This window comes from Ascaphus truei, chromosome 5 (genome assembly GCF_040206685.1).
Source record: "Ascaphus truei isolate aAscTru1 chromosome 5, aAscTru1.hap1, whole genome shotgun sequence".
NCBI classification, from domain to species: Eukaryota; Metazoa; Chordata; class Amphibia; order Anura; family Ascaphidae; genus Ascaphus; species Ascaphus truei.
Genome location: NC_134487.1, coordinates 288,874,410 through 288,898,456, shown reverse-complemented (window position 1 = coordinate 288,898,456; position 24,047 = coordinate 288,874,410). Strand labels below are relative to the sequence as shown.

General features: G+C 43.2%; 1 protein-coding gene across 1 annotated transcript; it reads right to left on the bottom strand.

Moving 5' to 3' along the window:
* Nucleotides 1–366: 366 nt before the first annotated feature.
* Nucleotides 367–23,377, bottom strand: LOC142496124 (aldo-keto reductase family 1 member C3-like). The gene is made up of 9 exons (XM_075602549.1): nucleotides 23,218–23,377; nucleotides 19,637–19,804; nucleotides 19,255–19,371; nucleotides 12,972–13,049; nucleotides 10,891–11,013; nucleotides 6,300–6,409; nucleotides 5,923–6,088; nucleotides 4,296–4,378; nucleotides 367–1,098 (listed from the first exon to the last, which is right to left on the bottom strand). Exons 1-9 carry the CDS (start codon nucleotides 23,338–23,340, stop codon nucleotides 1,056–1,058), a joined length of 1,011 nt encoding a protein of 336 aa, XP_075458664.1. The 5' UTR covers nucleotides 23,341–23,377; the 3' UTR covers nucleotides 367–1,055.
* Between the last annotated feature and the right edge of the window lie 670 nt (nucleotides 23,378–24,047).

The following is a 24,047-nucleotide window of genomic DNA, read 5'->3' as shown; positions in this document are numbered from 1 at the left end:
CTGTAACAGGGAGACGTCTGTGTAATCAGAACCCCATACGATGTTGCAGGTTAACATTACTGCGGCTGTCCTTGGGCCAGAACTACAATTGGGTTATTGTTCTCTGTCATCACATTGTTACAGCCACAGTGCATGTTCCCGGGAGGGAACCCTCCCCCGTCCCAAATATATCACACATAGAGGTGCTGAGTATCACTATGCAGTTTGGATACATTCTGTCTTTTTTCCCCTCATAACTGGAATTATGCATAATTAACCCATTTGCTGCCAGAGTTGTCCGGGAACATACTGCAACGTAAAATTCTTGACTTACTGTGTATGTTACATACATTTTATCATTCAAGGAAACAGACACATACAACACGCTTTTAGGATCAGGCACCATGATATTATTAGACATAAACATGCATGTTTTCCATTCTGTTACTCTTACACATAATGAACAAAATATGTCTCCTTTTATTGCAAGAAACATATAAAGGATGTAATGTAGGGAGCCTTCAATACATAACCCAACCCCATACTGGCCAACATGTGAAAGTTACTTTTAGGAAGATTTGTGATGATAATACGGGGGGATTTATAAAGTTTCAATGGCTTTCATTAGGAAGAGGGAATTATTTTTAAAGAGACAGCAGAAGAATGCTATAAATTTCAGATAAAAATCAGGAAGTCGCCCTCATAAGAAAGGGAGACATGATTTTCAACTGTATGCCCAAATCCATGGTGTGAATTGTGACTACAGTCCCATTGCATTCTGGGAATGAGTAGGGCTTATTCTTGACTGAAGAATCGAGCCAATGAGTGCTAGAGAGACAAATGGATACCTGCTCTCCCTCTAGAGCTGGTTCTTGTTAGGGTCTCTTATTCTAGGATGATGATGTCTTTGTAGAAAAGTGTGTGGGACAGTTAAAAAGTTTGGGTCTTCTGCTCAATATTAGAATTTCACATGTGTCAGATATGGGAGAATTACCCCCATACTGTATGAAGGAGCCGCTTGTCATATTGTGGCACGGATGTTCAGGGTGGTACTCGAATCATGGCATCCCATTCTCTTAATATTCATCAGTAAATGGGTAGTTGGGGTGGTCATTCCAGCTGGGGAAACAATGACAAAGTATGGGTAAGTAATTGATAGGGAGATGTCCTGCTGTAGAAGAGCTGTATTAGGATATTGGCCCATATTCAACATGGTTCTACAGCAAATGGAAGTTAGCACATAGCTGCCGGCCACTGATGACTTCACATTGTACAACAAAAATCCCTCATTACTCTGTACAATACTTACATAGTTACATAGTTACATAGTAGATGAGGTTGAAAATAGACGTACGTCCATCAAGTTCAACCTATGCTAAATTTAGACAACAGATACTTTATCCTATATCTATACTTACTTATTGATCCAGAGGAAGGCAAACAAAAAAACCCAGTGTCATATCATCCAATGATATCTCATAAGGGGACAAATAAATTCCTTCCTGACTCCAAGTATTGGCAATCGGATTAATCCATGGATCAACATCCTTCCCATGTTTACTTATTTGGTATATCCCTGTATATCTTTCCTTTCTAAAAAGATGTCCAACCTTGTTTTGAACAAATCTATTGTATCTGCCATCACAGTTTCCATGGATAATTCATTCCACATTTTAACTGCCCTTACTGTAATGAACCCTTTCCTTTGTTGACAGTGAAATCTACTTTCCTCCAACCTAACGGGATGACCGTGTCCTTTGTACTGTCCTTGGGATGAATAGTTGTTTTGAAAGCTCCTTGTACTGTCCCCGAATATATTTGAATATAGTTATCATATCCCCTCTTAGACACCTCTTTTCTAATGTAAATAAATCTAATTTAGCTAGCCTCTCCTCATAAGTTAGATTGTCCATCCCCTTTATTAATTTGGTGGCACTCTTCTCTGCACTCTCTCTAGTTCAATAATGTATTTTCTAAGGAGTGGTGCTCAAATTTGTACTCCATATTCAAGGTGTGGTCTTAATAATGCTTTGTAAAGGGGCATAATTATGTTTACTTCCCTTCCATCCATTGCCCGATTGATGCAAGATAAGATCTTGTTTGCCTTTGCAGCTACTGCATAACTTTGGACACTATTGCTAAGCCTGCTGTCTATCAGCACTCCTAAATCATTCTCCCTCAAGGATTCCCCTAATTTGTCCCCATTTCATTTGTAAGTCGCCTGTTTATTCTTGCTTCCCAAATGCATAACCTTACATTTATCTGTATTAAACCTCATCTGCCATTTTCCTGCCCACATTTCCTGTCTCTCCAAGTCCTTCTGGAGAGAAATGACATCCTACTCTGATTCTACTACTGTACACAATTTAGTATCAACAGTAAAGACGGAGACTTTGCTCTCGATGCCAACCTCAAGGTCATTAATAAACAAGTTAAAAAGCAGGGGTCCCAGTATCGATCCCTGAGGTACGCCACTCACGACCTTAGTCCAACCTAAAAAAGTTAAATTTATGACAACCCTCTGTTGTCTGTCCTTCAATCAGTTTTCAATCCAGGTGCAAATATTTTTACAGAATCCAATTTGCTTTATTTTGTACACCAACCTCTTGTGTGGAACTGTATCAAAAGCCTTTGCAAAATCTAAATAGAACACATCCACTGCATTACCTTGGTCTAAATTCCTACTTACCTCCTCAAAGAAACAAATAAGTTTAGTTTGGCATGAACTACTGTATCCTTCATAAATCCATATCCATATTACTACTAATTTTGTTTTTCATTAGGTATTCCTGAATATTATCCTGTATTAAACATTCAAGTAGTTTCCCACTATTGAAGTCAGACTTACAGGTCTCTAATTCCCCAGTTGTGATCTAGCTCCCTTTTTAAATATTGGCACCACATATTTTTTATGCCAATCTTGTGTTACTGAGCCTATGGAAATGGAGTCCTTGAATATTAAATATAATGGTTTGGCTATTACTGAACTTACAGTGTCCTTGAAAAGATCTACGGAGCCTGAGGAAGCCCAAGAAAGTGCAAAACGCGTTGCACAAACCTCTAAGCATTTTGGACCAACACAGCCACTGTCAAGGAGTAGGACAACAGAGGTGCAGCACTACACCCGGACGCAGATGCAGTTAGCTGCGCACCACGCATCCTACAAACATCATCCTAAAGACTGGCTGCACCTTTTTTATGTTCTTATGTTTTTTTTTGACTAAGTGTTTTTAATTATTTTAGTTTAAATAAAGAGATTGACTGCCAACTCCATACTAGAGTTTTTTCATTATTCTGTTCACATCACCACACGAGAGTGGTTCCTTACAACTCCTTATACATCTTGGAGTCAGCATTGGAGTTCAAGGGAGATCGTAAAGATACCTTTCCCTGTGTTTGCTCACACGAGGCCGTGTGAGTATCATCTTGACTTTTATATATATTTGATATTCATTCCCACCACTTTTACAGCGTCTCAAGGACCTAGAGTTCTGAGGCTCCATATGTGAGGAAGAGGAAAGATACCTCCCCTCAGGATTACACCCACACTTGCCCGTATGAGTGACTGCAGTTCCATTCTGCTTTTATATATCACCTAAGTCAGGTATTATTATCATTATATGTATTTTCCCTTAACATCTGTTCATTTATTTAATCATTCCGATGGGGTACCCTAATCATGAGACGCTGGTGAATCAAAGAAGTCTTTTGGACCAGGGAAGAAGGAACGCCACTCCAGCAGAATAAAGAAGCAAAGAACATAAAGGAACCTTGATGTGACAGCATTTACACAGGCCGTGTAAGTGTTTTTATAATTTTATTACCCCCACCATCACCAGTTCGAGGTTCCATACACTCGAACTCAAATACTCTTTTTCATTTCACACCAATAACCCTCAACCTGTGCTCCCCCTTTTTTTCTGTAGCCTTATTTACTTTACCTGTTTATTTAGCCACATTGGTTTTGACTTATTTATTTTATACTTATTACCCAAGGGTATAGCCCATTATCGTCTACATTTTCCCTGCCAAAACATCATCCCAATGTATTCCTTGTAGATTAGTCCTCAGTTGTTTAAAATCTGCCTTTCTAAAGTTTAAGGTCTTTGTTGAACCCTATACTATGTTACTGAAATACTACAGCTCTTTATACAAACAAAATGGTTATTGGGAAGCACAGAGATCCAATATTACTTGTGTTATATTATTATTATTATAGATAATAATATATATTTAAATAATAATAATAATAAATTAAACAATAAATATATTATGACTGGTATTAAAAGTGGCAAGCCAATGATGATATTACTTACCGCCTGGTTTTCATATAGCGCATGTTTCTGTTGAGATCATCAAGAGATTTCATGTCTTCAGCACTTAGCTGGAAGTCAAAGACCTGAAGAAAAGACAGGTTCAGTCTTGGAACAGCAAGAATTACTGAGCAGGAAACAACAGGAGAGGCGCAAGATTCAACGAGCAGGGAGTAAGGTCAGCGCAGAACACAGGGTCATTTATCTGGGTTACAGCATACATTAGGCAGACATACAAAGGCATACAATAGAATGTAATATGCATCATTTTTGCACAGGACTGTGCACAGTTTTACATAGGAGAGTTTTATTAATTTCCATGTTTATTCATCTGGCAGGTAAACAAGAGTAATGTGAAAAGAAAATAAAGTGCGCAGCTAAATAATTAAGTGACGTGATAATAGATGTTAAAAAACATAACCTTAAATGGAGCGTCTGCAGCTGCGATGGAGGGGGGGCTCAGAAACCCCCTAGACTAGCAGATAAAGACAAAAAAGACACAGCGCACAACGCTCATAGTGCATAAAACAATATAATGAAGGTACAATTAATTAGGGTAAGTAATGTGCGTACATCAATAAAGATAAATAAATGCAGTTAGGGATAATGTTACCCAACGCCTCAGGAAACCGGAAGGAGTATCCTCTCAAGGGTTATGGCGCTGGTGTCTCGGATACAGGATCCTATTGGTAAGTAGGTAAGTAGATCGCCTCTAAAAAAGTTCTTTTCCCCCAAGAGCACGAGTCCAAAGCTGCTGCTGCCACTTGCAGTCCTTTGCCAGAGCACAGCTCCACACCGGCCGGGTCCTCTCACTCCCCTCTGTGCAAAAGCACTTCCGGGTCGATGACGTCACCACGGGGGGGGAGCGCTGGTAATCGCGCCGTTCACACTCGATCAGCTCAGATGGTGGGGTAATAGATTAGAGGTTGAGCTCTTGTCCAGTCATCCAACGCGTTTCGAAACGAAAACGTTTCTTCATCAGGGATATCCTGGATGACTGGATGACTGGACAAGAGCTCAACCTCTAATCTATTACCCCACCATCTGAGCTGATCGAGTGTGAACGGCGCGATTACCAGCGCTCCCCCCCCGTGGTGACGTCATCGACCCGGAAGTGCTTTTGCACAGAGGGGAGTGAGAGGACCCGGCCGGTGTGGAGCTGTGCTCTGGCAAAGGACTGCAAGTGGCAGCAGCAGCTTTGGACTCGTGCTCTTGGGGGAAAAGAACTTTTTTAGAGGCGATCTACTTACCTACTTACCAATAGGATCCTGTATCCGAGACACCAGCGCCATAACCCTTGAGAGGATACTCCTTCCGGTTTCCTGAGGCGTTGGGTAACATTATCCCTAACTGCATTTATTTATCTTTATTGATGTACGCACATTACTTACCCTAATTAATTGTACCTTCATTATATTGTTTTATGCACTATGAGCGTTGTGCGCTGTGTCTTTTTTGTCTTTATCAACAAGAGTAATATATGTCTATGCAAAAAGTTAAGATTTAGGTGTTTTTTTTGCCATTCCATATCTAAATAAAAGCCTTGATGTTGCGTTGTTTAAAAACACATAATAGGACTATTGCATGCTTCCCTATAATTCTAGACATCTCCCCTCTGTCCTCTTATTACCTTGAAGTTTTGTTTGATCCGGTTTGGGTTGAAGCTCTTTACAAGAACAACAATGCCACGCTGAAGCAGGTAGCGCATTGCCACCTGAGCGGGGGTCCGGCTGTTCTTTTTAGCAATCGTGTTCAACACGGGATCCTCGAGGAGGACGGGAGCATCTTGGTCTACCCTGGAAAAGAGGAGGTGTGATGTAGTGCAGTGTTTCACCAGCTGGTGGGTTTGGGGGGTTCACAGTGACAGGAGGGAGGAGAGAGGAAAAAGGGAAAACTGTGAGAAAAATACAAAGAGAGGGGTTAAAGGGAAAAGGACTATTGACGTACTGGCCTAGCAGGGATTTCATGGTAAGTATACAGAAAGTCCAGTTCCAAGCTGCCTCTTACCAGTTCTGATCCCTGCAGGTCCCCAGCACGCAGAATCCCACCAGCACGATGGTCTGGGACTTGCAGAAAGCCAGCAGTTTGCTCTGATTCAGGTAGATGTGACATTCTACCTGCGGAGGGAATGGAACTGTTTAGGATTAAGCGATTTACCACTCCAGCTGTGAAACATTGTGACAACCACAGCACACAAAGGGACAAATGAGAATCAGGCCCCACCAGTTTCAAGATGTATCTAATATGGATAGATAAGCTAAACAAGGTGTCTACATTTTCATCTGTGGAAACAGGAGTCTGCTAGCTGAGGTTTGGGGTGTCATTTATGAAAGAGGCTGTAGTACATTGAGATTCATTGCTAATTTCTCTGGATCGTGCTTTCTGGAAGAGCCCTAACTGTCCTCTTTCTCACCCCACAAAGTAAAGCGCAAGATGAAGAAGAATGGTCGGGAGGGGAAATTCTCAGCAGAAGTTATAGATAGATTAGTAATGAATCTCAATGCACAGCAGCTTCACAAAAACCTCCATTGTCATAAATAACACAAATCAATAATAAAATTCAGCCTCCAGGGGAAAAAAAATATGTATATATTTAAATTATTTTTAATGTCTGCGTTTAATTATTTTTAACGTCAGAGTCTTTACATGCCTGTTTGATTAGATTTGTTTCTTCTTTGCCCCACTTATGTATAAGTAAATTTTTCTTTTTGTCCGGCTATTTATTAAACCCTCTGCTGTCAGGAGGTATTAGCAACACATTGCACTGGTCATGAGGAAGATACTAAGGTACATTTTCTAACACTACCAGAAAAGCCTGCAATGTCATTAATATATTCAATTAATCCACAGTTTATAGGGAACCTCATCTTACATTATAGCCAGGCCGCTATCACTGGGAGAGCCAGGACAACTGTCCCGGGCCTGGTGGCAGGGGGGGGAGGGCGTGGGTCAGCGGACCGGCACTGACAGTTGGGCCCAACATCCTCGTCTGGCTGCTGGGCCCCAGCTCTCTCCTCCCGTGCAGCGGGCCCGGCCTTCGGTGTAAGCCTTGTCCACTGGAAGTTTGGACCAACTTCTGGATCGCCCAACCAAAGATATGGGGTGGTGTGTGTGTTTTGAGGGGGGTTGTGTAATGGGGTTGGGGGGAGTTATTATGTTGGATGGTGGGTTATGTTGGATTGGGGGTTATTCTGTTGGGGGCATGAGAGGGTGAGAGGTGAGGGCGAGAGAAGTGAGGAAGAGAGAAGTGGAGGAGAGAAATGGAGGATGTGAAAGATGGGGGTCTCGCAATACCGCTGACACTGGGGGGATTGGGGAAGGGGCAGTAGAAACTCTAGTCTGGGGCCTTGGGAAAGCTGTCTGCGGCCCTGCACTATAATGCCCAAATACAGATATTCTGTCATTCGCTTGATTTTTTATCAGTAAAAGGGGTTAATGTGTTCTACCTGAAAAGGAAAGTATCCTAAATTTTCACTTGGCCCATAAGTAGCACAGGTGTGTGGTTGCTCTCTGCTTTACCTTGTGTCACTTCCGTATGCGACACAAGGCAAAGCAGCAAGTAACCACACACACCGGATTCCAGCGTCGGTGAGGAGAGAGACTGACCTCGTTAAAAATACCTTTTTATGTCCTGAATGACATAACAGATATCTACACTGCACCTACAATTACACCAGCCATGGAATCTACACCAGCCATGGAACCTACACCAGCCATGGAACCTATGGGCTTTGTTTTATCCACTGCGATTGCTGTTATTAACCACTCCCTCACCCTTTTGTACCTGTACTCCCTGAAGAACTTGGCTGTTTCTTATGAAGGTTGAGTAGTTGATGCAGATGTTTTTATTTCTATTTTTATTGTTTATTTTTATTTTAAGCATGGTCTTTTATGTATTTATTTTTTGAAAGGTCATATTGAGTTTTACCACAGGATGGTGCTACTGCATTGATTGTGTGTATTGTATTGTATGTCTTTATTTATATAGCGCCAAAAGTGTACTCAGCGCTTCACAAAGAATACAGTACGGGGAATTTTAATAATACAATAAGCGCAGCAAAATCAGACAATAGGAAAGGAAATCCCTGCATCGAAGAGCTTACAATCTAAGAGGTTTGAGAGGAAATTTACAGAGACAGCAGGTGAGGGAGTAAGTGCAGTAGATGGCAGTGCTTGGCCACAATGGGTGCTAGGAGTGACTGTGGGTGTGGGACAGTATCCATGAGTACAGGCTATTGGGATGCTTGATTTGTGAGACGAGTATTAAGGTTAGTCAGTATTAAAATGAGAGGGTTAACATAATTTACAGGGCAAGAGATGGCAGGGAGGCATGGGTGAGATCAAGTGTGTATGTCAGGCTTGGGGGAGATCCCCAGGAGCAGGAAGGAGGAGATAGAGGGTGTGAATAGAGGATTTGTGTGGGTGTTTTTTATTGTGGGGTAAAGAAGTTGTTGTGGGAGAGGTGTATAAATAATGGCGGAGTGGGGAAGTTTGAGAGAACAGAGACATTCACAAAGGAGTGAGGAAACAGTAAACAGAAAAGGCAATAGGAAGGGTATAGTGATATGCAGGAGGAGAGACTTCCCAGGTACTGGGGGATAGGAAGAGTACAAAAAGTCACAGCTTTAGAAAGTTAAGTTCTCACAGTTGCAAAGTTGTGTGTATAGGTGAGCGCCTTTTAGTCTTTTTCTATTATAGCCTCGGTCCTCTGGTTTCCCCCCTGGGTTCCCCGTGGTTCCCTACCTCCGATGCGGAGTGGCAGATGGTGTGGGTGCCTCTGGCAGGGGCGTGCGGACAATCAACGGGAGGCAGAGAGGAGTGAGAGCATGGTAGGGAGCGGTCCATTGGCTCCGCGGTGGCCCAACCACACAGGGCACCGCCATCTTGTTTATGATTGCGTGTGCGCGAGAACCGGCACATGCGCAGTGGCATCTGAGGTCCAGTGGCCATTACAGGAGCGCGCATGAGCCGTAGGATGACAGGAGAGGCAGCCATTACATAGAGGGCTCCGCGTGGGCAACAGCCCCCAGCATAAATAGAGGCAACGTATCATATGGTGCAAGACAGCCAATCGCGCGGCCGCATTCCCCTGCACCTTCGTATTGATACTTTTGGCGTGCTGCGATCCACACCACTCTTGGAAGGGAGCTGGATGAGGTAGGTAGTATCTCAGAGCCAGTGGATCTGAGACTAGGCCTAGTATACACCTCTTAGGCCCCAGCTATGCCCTACTTATAGTAGCTTGTGGTTGCTCCAGGGAAGGCCCCCTGACATTGTCTAGTATCAGGGACACAGTGAAGATGCCGCACAGTAATTGTGGCCTGTGGTTTAGGACCAGACCACCTTCACCGTAAGAGACTCTTTATGGTGATACTATCCAGCAGGCGTTCACTCCACGTGGAGGCGGACGCCATCTCTGACGACAACAACGTTGGATCAGACGGATAGTTCCTGTGGGGGGCTTATCCCACCACGTTGGGATCTCCCTCAGGTGGAGACGCTGCACCGAGACGAGTTACATATCACCCCATGCTCCCAGTGGCGGAGGCCCAGGCCTTGTGCTAGCCAAGCAGGTAACGGCAGCACTGGTTGTCTCTTTAGTCAGGGGGAAAGAGGGCTACACTATTCTCAACCAAAAATAGTATAATCTACTAACCTGAAAGTAATAGGAGTGGCTGCTACTTGTGTGTCCAGGGACATGTGCAGATATATGGTATGTTTAGTTCTTGGTTTGTTTTGGAGCTGCCCTACTGATGGTGGAAGAACGTCCCCAGATCACCATCCGGCCCCAGCATCTCTTGCAGACAATAAATAATTTCACTGAATGGCATAAAAGCCTCTGAAGTGCCAGCTCTTGTGCACATCCCTGAGCACCGCAGTGCGCCCGTTGGTCGGACATACACACTTACACATGTGACATTGTTCCCCTGGGTACATACATGATAACGTTATATCCCAGAATATCACAGAGTTTTCATAGGGTTCACAGGCAGTGTCGGGGCACTTATATTAATAATAAAGTGATGCAAGCACTCCTATAGATACACATTGTGTTTATTTCTCCGTTGTTTCGGTTCTCATTGGAACCTCTCAGGAGAGGAATGGATTTATATAAAAACTAAAATAAATCAAGAAAATATGCTGAAAATAATCCCAGAACTCCCTCCCTGTCAGTAACCTGCAACGTTTCTGATAATCACTGTATGGAGCTTCTTGCTGAATTGTAAGAAAATGTGGCAGAATACTGTAGCCTAGTGCAGGGGTTCGCAATGTAGGGGGCGGGCACACCCAGTGAGGGCGCAATACATTTTAGGGGTGTTGCGGCGGTTACAGAGGCTTCGCACTATTCACGTGAGGCCTCTGTAAACTCTGTAGGCTTTGGTCTACGTGTCTCCATGGTGATGGGCAAGCCGGCGTCAAATGACTACACGGGTCACGTGACGTCACATGACACCGCACCGCATTCAAAGTAAGGTACAGGCGTGAACCAGGTGCAGAGCAGGCAAGGGGGAGCGAAGCCGAGGAAGTTTGTACACCCATGGCCCACTGTACAGCGTGTATACATACTGGACAATATGATAAGTGTAGTAGTGGTTACCTGGTTACAGACGGGCTTGTGCTTCAGTCCCGGTTTGTTGAGGATATGTTCCAACTGTCTGCGGTTAAAGTTGGCCACTCCAATGGACTTCACCAGCCCTGCGTCTTTACACGCCTCCATAGCCTGGAAAAGCACTTTGTGCTTAGTGTCAACGGGGGTTATTTATTATTTATAAAATATTTTACCACAAACCAAAATACATAAAATATTACATCTCATTTCCAAGTGTGCCCTGGGCACAAAATAAAGTTGACAACATTACAATTTACAGTTCGAAAGGTGTTTAAAATGGGAAACACTGAATTCTTATAGGAACTTAGACAGGAGGCAGATTTGAAGAACTCCTGTAAATTGTTCCAGAAGTGGGGTGATCGATACGCAAAGGAAGAGCGACCAGATTCTTTATTGAACAATGGGACTATGAGCACGGTTCCCAGAGGCGGATCTAAGGAGATAAGTGCTCTGTACAGTAGGGGTGAGACAGGAAAGATGGATGTCGTATTTGAACTCAAGGGATAGCCAACCTAGTTCAGTTAACTTATCACATTATAATTATGGTGCATCTACTGTGCAATGCGCTTTCTGCCCAATGTGCTTAAGCAGGATTTATGTCTATAAAGTATACCCAGTTTGGGGTTAATTTTTGGTTGTCAGATTGTTGGTATGCAAACCAAATGTTAAATGGGAGTCAAGCCACATACCCAAATATTTTGTACCTGAGGCAAGATTAATGTTAGAGCTGGATATAATCAGTAGCTCTGTCATGGGAAGCTTAAGAAATGTAGCCTTAGTCCCAAACCCCATAGTTACTGTTTTGTCATTGTTGTTAAACAGTTTGTTTTGGGTGATCCAGTTTCAGCCTTTGAAAAATCAGATTGCAAAACATATTCAAGGTCAAAGAGGCTGGGACTGCGTCCATATAGGAAAGTATCATCAGCGCATACATGTGCAGAGAAGTTGTCTTACAAACTGTGGACAGGCCATCTATAAAGATAGACAAAAGTAAGGAACCCCAGAACAAAGCCTTGGGGAACATCAAAGGTAATTTCCCAGCGGTTAGAGCCTGAGATAGACATATGCTGGGATCTTCCTGATAAATAAGAGTTAAACCAGTTTAGAGCATGTGGTCCAATACCAGAGCACTGGAACTTGTTAATCTTAATAACGTGGTCAACAGTATCAAAAGACTGCAAAATCTAGGATATTGCACCAGTCAACTGTGCATGTTCCATACACATTGGATCTCATTGCAAATTTTTAAGTGGGGCGTTACTGTGAAGTGATTTGGGTGGAAGCCAGATTAGAATTGACTAAGAAGATTCGACTTCTTATAAAAGTTGCTAGTTTGCAATTAACTTTTTTTCCCATGACTTTGGACGCCAGAGGTTAGAATAGAGATAAGTCTGTAGTTTGAGATTATGTATTTGTCACCACTTTTGAAGACAAGGATAACTCTGGCGGTTTTCCAGGCCTTAGGGATTTGGCCAGAAGACAAAATTGAGTTGATTATGGAGGCAATTGGTTTAGCAATGACGGAGACACCAAGACTTAGGAACTAAGATTGCAATTAGTCCGGCCCACATTGATTGTACGGAAGCTTCTAAAGCTAAAATAATCTCTTTTTCAACCACTGGGCTTAATTCAAATTCATAATTACAGGGCAATAAACTGCAATAGTGCCAATCAGGCCTATATTGACTTGAAATGGGTATTTTCATGCAATAGTGCGGTTGGCACTATGGCAATTTAATTAAGAATGCCCAAAGTCTACTAGTGATTCCCACGCTTATTCCATACAATGGTGAGTAAACTCTATATACCAGAAGGGATGGAAATGACTAACAGGCAGCCCACCTTTATCCCAACACTCATGTAAACATCCACTCGTATATAAATCACAGACAGAGCATGTGGCCTAAGTGTATTTAGTACAGTAAATCCCCAGCAGAACTACAACTCCCAGCATTCCAGTTAGTAAAAGAATATGAGATTGGTGCTACTGAATCCAGTCAATGAACTGGAACCACTGATCCAATAGACACATGGTCTGCGTTATTGGCTCCTGTGTGTACACTCCGTACCTCCCAGGTATGTCGAATACCTGTGTTGTGATAAATACTGCAGCCTTTTTCATCCACAGGAAAGAGGTCATCTCCAGGCTTAAAAGAAATAATAATAATATATATTATAACATTCAGGGATTTATTCAGTCTATTTTTTTTTTACTGTTCAGCCCCACTGAAAAGGTGCTTTCCCAAGTTGACAAAAACAACATTTTGTAAAAAGAATTTAACAATTTAATTGTCTTCCTTAACAAATGTAACCATGCTTAAAGCAAATATTTGTCTGCTTGTGTTTCTTTAGGAAGTAATTACAAATCCCTTTTCATCTGAGTCTCTAACTGGGAGAGTGTTTGTCAATTACGTGTTTCTTCTGTGGACCCACTGTAACAGGGGAGTAATCCCTGTTCAAGTAATGTGCCTTTCATCTAGCAGTGTGGTGGTTAACTGCTGGTTGTCAATTAATAAACACCACCTGCCTGATTTAGATTGCTTACAAAAGCCTGTCTGTTGAGACAGGAAGGGTGTCTCTTTAGCTCATACCTGAGCTGAACTTGGGAGAGAGAGGAGAGATTGTCTTTACTCTCACAACCTGTCTTGAGCTCTGCCAGAAGACACAGCATAGCTGATTTCAAGACACAGGGAAAACTTCTAAACCTGATTGCTGACACACCCTGAGGGAAGGGAGCTGAACCAGGAACAGAGGAGATTTTCCCTCCAAGGAACAGATAAGACTTTCATTCTTAAGAGACTTCTTATATCTGCTTATTTCATGCTATATGTTTTGGGGCTGGGAGACATGCTTAACTAAGGGAGTTGTGAATTGCATGGTATTTCACTAGAACCACTCCCAAGTGAATAGAAGCTTTGTTTCCCCTTGTTTGGATGGTTTCCTAATGTTAAGGAAAAGGCACAATAAAGCCTTGTTATAATTTCACCTTATAAAGTCTTCAATTGTGTACCTCTGTGAACGTCCGTCTACATATGGTGTCAGAAGTGGGATGAGAGGTCGTCTTTGAAGTTAGAAAGGACCGGAGATTTTTTCTGTGAAATTTTTTGAATGCTTTTTGCCTACAAACAGTCTGAGCAACTTAAAAAAAAAAAAAAAAAAAAAAACTCTCATGCAGCAGACACCAGAGTTAAAGGGATACACACCACTGAAACTTACAAAACCACAGATGGACTCTTTTCCCCCAATCCCAAGAGGAGAGAGACTGTTGAAGCATCTAAACCTTATTTGCCTATCACAAATTGTAATATGGTCATTGAAATAGGGGTTTTGCCTTCCATCCATAGTCAGGGTTCAAGAAGTGAGTCAGCCCTTAAAAAGGGATAGGTGTTTGTTGTTTTCAAAAGTTTCGCTGAAGCAGTGAATACAGATGGTGACCCACGAGCGGTACTGATTTTGCAAATAAAGGTTGCCACACCACATAGGGCTACCAGCTGTGTATGGAGTATATGCAGAAAAGTGTGAAAATTGATACAAGACTGTGCTGAAGCAGGGGAATTTTTAGCAAACAAATGCTGAGTGTAAAATTGCCCTATAGGGGAAAAAGGGATTGCTGAACTGTGTAAAAGGTATTTCAAAGCCAATTGCTGAGTGTTGAGTTACCCTGCCGGGAATGAAAGAAATAGTCCACTGCAAAGAATGTTTTTTTTCTGCAAGTAAAAAAGTCTGCCTATATATATCTTGGGAGCAAAACAGACACCCAAAGGGTGAAGTGTGAATGCCATAATACCCAAAGATGAGACTGAAAATTACTGAACTCAGGCAGAAAACCAAATTCTGTTGCTGAAGCGGAGGGATAGTACCTAGCAAGTAAATGGTGTAAAGCAAACAGAAGTTTTTTTACCTAGCAACCACACATTCAGCATACCTAATGAGAGTTTATACCTAGCAAGTAAATGGTGTAAAGCAAATAGACGTTTTTACCTAGCAACTGCACATCTTGTATAACTGATAAGAGAAAATGCATGCACAGTACTGCTGATATTGAAAAAAAATTACCCAAGAAAGAAAAGTCTACAGAGATGTCTGTGAGAGCTACGACCTCTACAAGCAAAATATGCCCATCTGTAGGACTACCACAATTGGGGGTTCTAGCAAATACAGTGGCAACAGCTGCAATAGCGCCTCCTGAGGTCAGGAAGAAAATTACACCTGATAGCCAGAAATGGAGGACAAGATGCAGCGTTCCTGTAATGAACCCTACCCCACGGAAGAGTGGCCCTTCCAGTCCAATAAAGAGGAAGACATCTCTTACGGGGAACCTGAACTGAGTCACACCCACACAAAAACCACAAGAATGGTGGGGGTGCCTGAACTCTGCACGAACAGAAAAGACTGCTCCCTTTGATGACGAATATGATCAACAGGAGACAGAGCGGGAGCAGTGGATCACCGAATATTTCCGTCAGCTACAATAGTTGCAAGAAAAGCCGGTTGGATCCAGTGACGCTGCTAAAATTTCAAATAAAGGAGACCCCAGTATTCCTGATGGGACGGAGTCATCCAAAACAAAAAGGCGGAAAAAGAAAAAGAAAAGCGGTTCTTCACTTACCGTGAAAGGAATAGACACGTCCGCAGATCCTGTGGAGGAAAAGGGGGGCCGAGTTGCCCTGCAGCCTAGAGAAAATGGAGAATTTGTCCTGCGGGTAACCGAATATCCAGAGGGCCCAAGGCAGAAGTCGTGTACCCCAAAGAAGTGTCTGTCCGGTGCCAACAGTGAGGAACCCTCAACCAACCATCCCAGGGAAGTGGAGCCGGAACCAGTGAGTGACGATCCCTTGACCAGCCCTGAAGATGCCCTGAAAAATACCAGGCATGACTGTGATATGCTCCGTGAACAATTGAAACAAAAGGAAGATGGTTACACAGAGCTACAGAAAAATAACGTGAAGCTACAGGAATATGTGCTCGCAATGTACTCTTTAGCCAGGACAGAATTGGACGATCTCAAGACTGAGCTAGGTACTGCAAATGCTACTATTTCCACCATGAATGAAAAGCAGAGCCAATCTGATAAAATGGTGGCTACGCTAAAGCGGAAGTATGAGGAGGCACTGAAGCAGATGACAGTTTTCCAGCAAGAGGTTCACACTCTTCGCATAGAGCTGAATGCCTCACAACAGGAGGTCAACAGTGGATGTATCTCAGAAAGAGGTTCTCGATAGAGGTGGATGTATCTCAGAAAGAGGTTCAGACACTCCGCAGAGCACTGTATGCCTCACATCATGAGACCAACAGCTGCCGCACAGACCTGGAAGTTTCCAGAAAGGAACTACACAGTCTCACTGAGGAGCTGGATATTTCTAAAGAAACGATTGCCAATCTTAATACAAATCTCCAAGTCTCCCAGAAGGAGCTTCAGACCCTCAACCTAGAGAAGGATGTCTCACGCCAAGAGACTGTCAGTCTCAAAGCAGATGTGCGTAAATGGAAGGAGGACTGCAAAGAGGCCCTGAATAGTACAGAGACTGAAAAAGGAGAACATTTAAGATTACAAAGAATAAACGTCAAACTCAAAGAAAATTTTAATTTGACAAACGACGTCAAGGAAAAAAATGAAAAGCTTCACGAGCTTAAAGAAATAAATAGACTTTTGGAAGGTGAGAAGTTTGAAGCAGAGCCCCGACTGCAGAACCAACTGCAAGGTCTGCGTACGCACCTCGAGAAGGCAGAGGAGAAGCAGCGAACTCTGCAGGATGACAATCTGAAGGCTGTTAAAGAAATTCAAGTGCTGCAGGAACGTCTGATGACCCAGTATGTCCCCGCAAAGCAGCATGAGAAACTGAAGGCTACCCTGAGCATCACCAAAGCAACGCTAAAAGCCAAGCTTAGAACCCAGATGACGTGGCACAAAAGGGAGCACAAGAAGATCCAGAAACTGAAACAAGTAACTGTGGCCCAGGCAAAGAAGTTCACAGTGCTTCACAATGCAATAAAAATGTGGAAGCAAGCTCAGAGAAAGTAAAGCATGCAGATAAATTCCCTGAGAAGAGACTTGCAAGACGCACTCAAAAAACAGGGATCTCTCGCGGATGAGATGACAGTCCTACAAGGACAAGTATTGACCCTGACTAAGCGTCAGTATCCCACAGCCTCAAAAACCCATGAAGACAAGGGTACAGTGAGAGCTGGGAATACCGCTCATCTGAAAGACAAGGTTGCAAGAATTTGAACCACCTAAACAAGCACTAGCAAAACCTTCAGCCCCCCAGCAGGCAACAAAAGAAGGTACACGTGCTGAATTAAAACCAGACGAATCCTTAGCTGATGAAGCTGAAAAGATGGGACATTCTCTGGAAGTGGGTGTGGAATTGCAACTTAATCTCAAAGAGACTGAACTAGCAACCCCATTGAGTGGGAAAAGGGCAGAGAGACAGCTTCAAGAGTGGAAAACTCAAAGGGCTGTTGTTAAACGCTCTGCAACTGCTGCCATACAGTATGCCTACAATAAGACGAGCACCCGACGCGAGGGAAATCTCATGACCACGCACGTAGAAAAAAGACTATACTTGGAAAAAGTCCTCCTCGAGCGACTGAGGGGTGCTGATCTCAAGCACCTTCAGGAGGAGACATGAATAAACTGGAGAAAGGGCTCCAATCCCAGCAGGACTGAGGGTTCTCTTCCTCCATCCACTCTCATTCAAGTCACAGAGATATCTAGAATGAGAGTGGAAGGATGGGCTTTGGCCGTGGCAAGCCCAAGCTTCCCACAAACAGGGGAGGTATGTAACAGGGGAGTAATCCCTGTTCAAGTAATGTGGCTTTAATCTAGCAGTGCGGTGGTTAACTGCTGGTAGTCAATTAATAAACACCGCCTGCCTGATTTAGATTGCTTACAAAAGCATGTCTATTGAGACAGGAAGGGTGTCTCCTTAGCTCATACCTGAGTTGAACTTGGGAGAGAGAGGAGAGATTGTCTTTACTCTCACATCCTGTCTTGAGCTCTGCCAGAAGACACAGCATAGCTGATTTCAATACACAGGGAAAACTTCTAAACCTGAATGCTGACACACCCTGAGGAAAGGGAGCTGAACCAGGAACAGAGGAGATTTTCCCTCCAAGGAACAGATAAGACTTTCATTCTTAAGAGACTTCTTATATCTGCTTATTTCATGCTATATGTTTTGGGGCTGGGAGACATGCTTAACTAAGGGAGTTGTGAATTGCATGGTATTTCACTAGAACCACTCCCAAGTGAATAAAAGCTTTGTTTCCCCTTGTTTGGATGGTTTCCTAATGTTAAGGAAAAGGCACAATAAAGCCTCGTTATAATTTCACCTTATAAAGTCTCCAATTGTGTACCTCTGTGAACGTCCATCTACACCCACCCTGTGCTTATCAGAGAGGTAAAAAGATAGGAGGTGAGAGGCTTTTCCTGTGCAAACTCTTGTTGATCACACAAAAGGGAGCAGCCCGTGGAATCCAAACCCCTCCCATGTCTTAGCTCACCATCGTTACAAATAGATTTAAAATACTTATTGGTACCTGAGTTTAGTAAAATAAAGACATTAATCAGACAGGTGTGGCCCCTTAAACAGGTCACTGGCCGGAGGGCACTATAATTCTAGGGACCTAAAAGAAACATCTATTGGACTGCACCAAGTCCTGGAACACTTTCAATGCAGTTAGTATTGGCTATTTCAGCGGTGCACAACTCTGGTCCTCAAGTTTCTCCCCCCACCCCCTCCCCAACAGGTCAGGTTTTCAGGGTATCCCAGCTCCAGCACACGTGGCTCAATCACAGGCTGCCTAACGTAAGCCATCATATTAATTTTATCACCATTTAATTTGTTTAGTTTGTGTTTGTGACCCGAATTTCTGTTTTCGATGTAAACTCTGTAAGAGCCGGGCAGGGGGGGTTACATTTAATATATGAAGGCCGTTTTAAGAGACTGAAAATTGTTCCAGAAGTTGGGTGTTTGGTAGAAGAAGGATGAGCTTCTTTATTGAACCATGAAACCTAAGCAGGGTTCTGGAGACAGATCTAAGATAAGTGCTGTATACAGTAGGGGGTAGAAGTCTGCTCAGATAATTGGGTAACTTGTCCAGTATTTGAAGTCACGACAGGAAAAGTGTATTTTGCTTCTGGACACAAGGGAAAGCAAAACTAGTCCAATGTTGTGTGTTGTAGTTACATAAGAAAATACGGCAAATTGAATTTGATTGAATGTCGAATTTGCTGAGTGGAATTTAGGGTGCTGTAGCATACACTTTATTCTTAAAGTCAGTAATTAGCATTGGCATCTGCATTCCAGTTTTAGGCTTTTAAATAACCCAATTATTGGATAAACTGACCTTAAGCTCTATGGGTGACTGGATGAGGAACAGATCCATGTATTCCAGCTGAAGATCCTTCAGGGATTTTTCCAGGGCTGGACGAACCATGTTGGGTACATGGAAAGTATTCCAAAGCTGAAAAGGCAAATGGAGAAAGAGTCAATTCAGTTTAGCATTGGAATGGGGAAGTATTGATTAGAGGAAGGTTCCATAAAATCTACGGAATCTATGGAAGACCTGAGAAGTATATGTGGTCCGTTTAATGTTGCCCAAAGTTGTAATGCACATACAGTATAGTTTATCAAGTTCTGAGAACGAGCACAACCATGTATCAATGTTTCTTGGCTAAAAACAGCACCACATTTATCAAAGAATCAAGCAATGACATTTGTTTAGATACCTTCCCAGTGTAGAACAGGTCTTCTCTCTTCACTGTCCCATCTGCAATCTTCGCCTTTATGGCCCGGCCAACCTCTGGCTCGTTGAGGTATATGAAGGCACAATCAATGTGGCGATATCCAACTTCAATGGCCACCTTGGTGGCCTCCTCTGCCTGAATCTTGGGAGTCTAAAAGTATTATATAATAGTAAAGTGTTGATCAATTAACAATATGTAGAATACTAATAAATGAATTAATCCCCAAGGCTAGTGTTGGAGAGATGGGGCAATAGTAAAAAGAATACTAACAAATCCACCAATAATAATGAATAAAACCTAGCCTCAGCTTAGGGCGCTCAAACAACCTATCTGGTAAAAGCAAATTATAAACAATAAACAATAATAATTAATACCACACATACAGTACACATACAATAAAATATCAATATTATAAAAAACAGAGAGTTAGTAGTCCAATCTTGAGGGTGTTGCTGTCCTCAAAAACGGGAGGCAACCCAAGCGTTCCACCATCTTACTATAAGAGATAAAAACAAGAGAGGAGCACACACCTCATAGTATAGTATATTTCTCTTTACTGGGCAAAAATAAAAAAAAATGGACTTACAAGTCAGTGCATCAAGAGCAGTTAATAGAAGCACTTTCGTGGTCTCCGTAATCCAGGGACTGTCTAGAGGGCTCCTCTCACTCTGTCTGACGTGTCCGTCAGGTTGGTGTCTGGACACACTTATTCAGTGTCCCGGTGCTTCCACACCACGTGGGAGAAGCGTCGTTGCGTCACTCCGTCCCTAATTCGTGACATCAACTCAATCTGGGCATCCAACGCCAGAATGAGACAAGGTGGAGCAAGGAGCATGGTCTGAGCTCCATCGACTCCACAGCCTTCTCCATGGGCTCTCCTTCTCCTGCACTCACGTCTCGGATACTCCCATGAATCCTAGGAACCAACCGAATGCCGCCCTTCATGGGAGTATCCGTGACGTGAGTGCAGGAGGAGAGCCTGTGGAGAAAGCTGTGAAGTCGACGGAGCTCAGACCATCCTCATTGCTCCTCCTTGTCTCATTCTAGTGTTGGATGCCCAGATTGAGTTGACATCACGACGTAGGGACGGAGTGATACAACAACACTACTCCCATGTGGTGCGGCAGCACCAGGACACCGGAGAAGTGTGTCCAGACACACCAACCTGACGGACGCGTCAGACAGAGTGAGAGGAGCCCTGCAGACAGTCGTCCCTGGATTACGGAGACCACTGACTTGTTGTTAGTGCATTTTTTAATCATTTTTGCCCAGTAAAGATAAATATACTATATACTATTCTATGGGTGTGCGCTTCTCTCTTGTTTTTATCTCTTATGAGACTAAAAGTAATGAAACATCATAATAAATTATAGTTGGGCAATTTGTCTGAGTTAAATAAAAAGACCCACCACATACACATTGTTAATAAAAACACCTTCATGAAAGTACTGGTATGGGCTTCCAAATTATTTTTACTTGTATTATCCTTGCCTGAAACATTTGGCATAAGCCCCTTTTTGCAGCTACGGGATGAAGTATTTGTTTGCCCTTCAATGGAGATTTTGACTATGGAACAATGAGTTTCAACCAAATGTTTCATACACCCTTCTCCATACAGCCCTTGTTATCAGCCCAGTGAGGAGATGGGACAGGAGAGTAGGGGGCACTTTCCTTGTGTAAGGAACCACTCAAGACACCAAAACATTACCTAAAATGGAGATGCTAAATTAAATTAACCCCCTCGTACAGTGCTGAGTACATTGTCGGCACTCTACAAAAAATCATTTTTAATTGTATCTTTTTTCTGTTGAGTTCCTATGAAAAAATAGAGCTGCAGCCCAGGATACTTTAGATATAATAGTAATTTATTTCTATCTTTGAAGTAATGCACTTAATCAAGATAAGTGCCAGCGCGTCACTTGTGTTCTTCATAGAGACGGCACCTTACAGATTCAGTCCCTCTTAGGACGAAAGTGAACTAAGGACAGTGGTTTAATAAGGCAGCACACCAAAAACCTGTCTGCGGGCGATGTGTCCAGCAAGGAGCTGGTTAATGGCAGCTACAGTCAATTAACCAGTCTCCACCTAGCACATCAAGCAGGTTTAAAGGTTTGCTGCACAAACTACAGAAGTTTGCCTGGAGCAGGGGTGCGCGAACTGGGGTGTGTGAGACGGTTTGAGAGGCCTCACGCTGAGAGCACAAGGCCTTTGGAAGGCTTTGTCCCCGGTAGCGCTGAGCGCCGGGTGTCTTTTAAATTTTCGCAAGTGCTCGCGTGGGGGGAGGGGGGACGACACACAGACGCTTCACGGGAAGCTGAGCGCGGTAGAAAGTTTAAATATTTTTGTTTACTTGAGCGCCAGTGAGCGTGTGTGCCCGCGCATATATATATATGCAAGTCACCTCGCCATGCAAGTCACCTCGCCAAGTACCGCCCGCTCAGCCAGCTCAGCGCTAGGGGGGACGCAGCCTAACTCATTTACCCGGCTTCAGTCCACGCGTCTCAATGGCAATGCAGCGTCAAATGACGCCACGGGGTCATGTGACATTACGTCAATTTCCCCTCCAACTGCAGTGAACATGGCTGCGTGGCGTCAAATGATGCTGCATTGCCATGGCAACGGGACGCGGCGCAATGTCGTGATGCTACACGGCGTCACGGTGCCATGACATAGGGTCTGTGGGATACTGGAGCTTCTGGAGCTCAATGTTTTAATACGTTAAGCGGCACTTATTGATGTGTTAAAAATAAAAGAAAATTAAGTATAAAATATACTTTTTAATTGGTAAACAAATGTTTTTGTCAGTTTTCAAATTTACAGGTAAATTTTCCGTTTTGCTTTCTCCATTACTTATAAAGTAATTATGAAGCCATAATTAGTCAAACAGATAAACATAAGTAGCTGATATGCTTGAATTTAACAGACCTGGAGAGAAGGAGCACCACTGGGTGGCATGTATCAAACATGGTGCAATTTGCGAGCAGCGGCAGATGGATGAATCTTTGTAATTGCTGCTGCTTACATTTGGCACCGATCTCTGTGGATCAGAGGCTAACACCCCCTAAACCTGGCACAGAGAGGGCGGAAAACGGCACCAGTTACAGACGCAACTTTTGATCCATCTCATTATAATAAATGATACATTTTGGGGAGCGGTTATAACAGGAGTTAATGGATGGCTCTAAGGCTACGGCCCTGGTGTCGATGCTACATGCGCGCCTGCAAGGCTGGCGGCACGTGCAGCTCTGCTCTCCGGTCTGTGCAGAGCTGCAGCGGGGACCTAGCCTAACTCCTCTTATAACTGTCCCCCCGAAATGCTCACGATGCAAGTTGTGGCAAAGCAAAGGATGAAAGCGCCTTGATACATTGAAAATGATACACTTGTGGAATGTTGTGGAGCAATGCTCCAGTTTGTGATACTTCATACATATCCCCCACAAGCATGCATGGTGTCCGCCTGTCATCTATCAACCCTCTCTTGCAGAGAGCCCCTCAAACAATTTCTGTTCTAACTAAATGGAGCATGAAAAGAACACGCTTGGAACAGCGTGTTACATACTCACCTTTGGTGTGGCGTATGTTCCAAAACCAAGGACTGGGATTGTATGCCGATCATTCATCACAATGCAGGAATCTTCCTTGAGTTCCATGGTAGGTCTGTTCCGTCTGATCACTCCCAGAGTCATAAACTTCTCTGCTCTCCCAGATCTCAGCTTGGACTTTAACAAGTTGCATTCTAGCCCCACCTCCCTGACTCTCACTGCTGAGCTCAGACTGAACCAATCAGAAGAAGAGGAATGAAGGGTCTGAGATTAGGAGATTTGAAAGGCTTTTTTTAAATATATATATATTTTTATCTTCACCGCTCCACTCTCTGGAAATATAAACACTGATTTTTGTGCAGTGTCATTGTGCATTTGTTTTTGTTTTTTAAATTTTATCTGTAAAGTTTTAAAGCCACACTTTCCCATTTTTATTTTATTTACTTGCCTAAATAAGGGGCCACTCCAGAGCTGTTCTGTTGACCCCAAACTTTCAGGGACCCCCAGGTTACCGAGATATTTGAGTTTATTTGTGCCGGTGTTTGACACGATACTCCGCACAACCCCAAGGCCATTTTGTATCTACTGGTCAAGTATTCTTGCCTGATGCAGGTGTTTCGTGAACCATGAGTCCCCAGAGGACTTGGAACCATTGACCAGACACCCATATAAGTAGAAAGATATAGTGATAAAGTAGCGCTAGGCCTGGCGTGCTTTACGTATTGATTGGGAAAGATGTGTATCTAATATACAATTATATATTGTGTGGTGTAGAAAGTGATTGGTATAATAATGAAAATGACCAGTGTTAAATGTACAATAAGGTGTATACAACAATATAATAGTGTTCA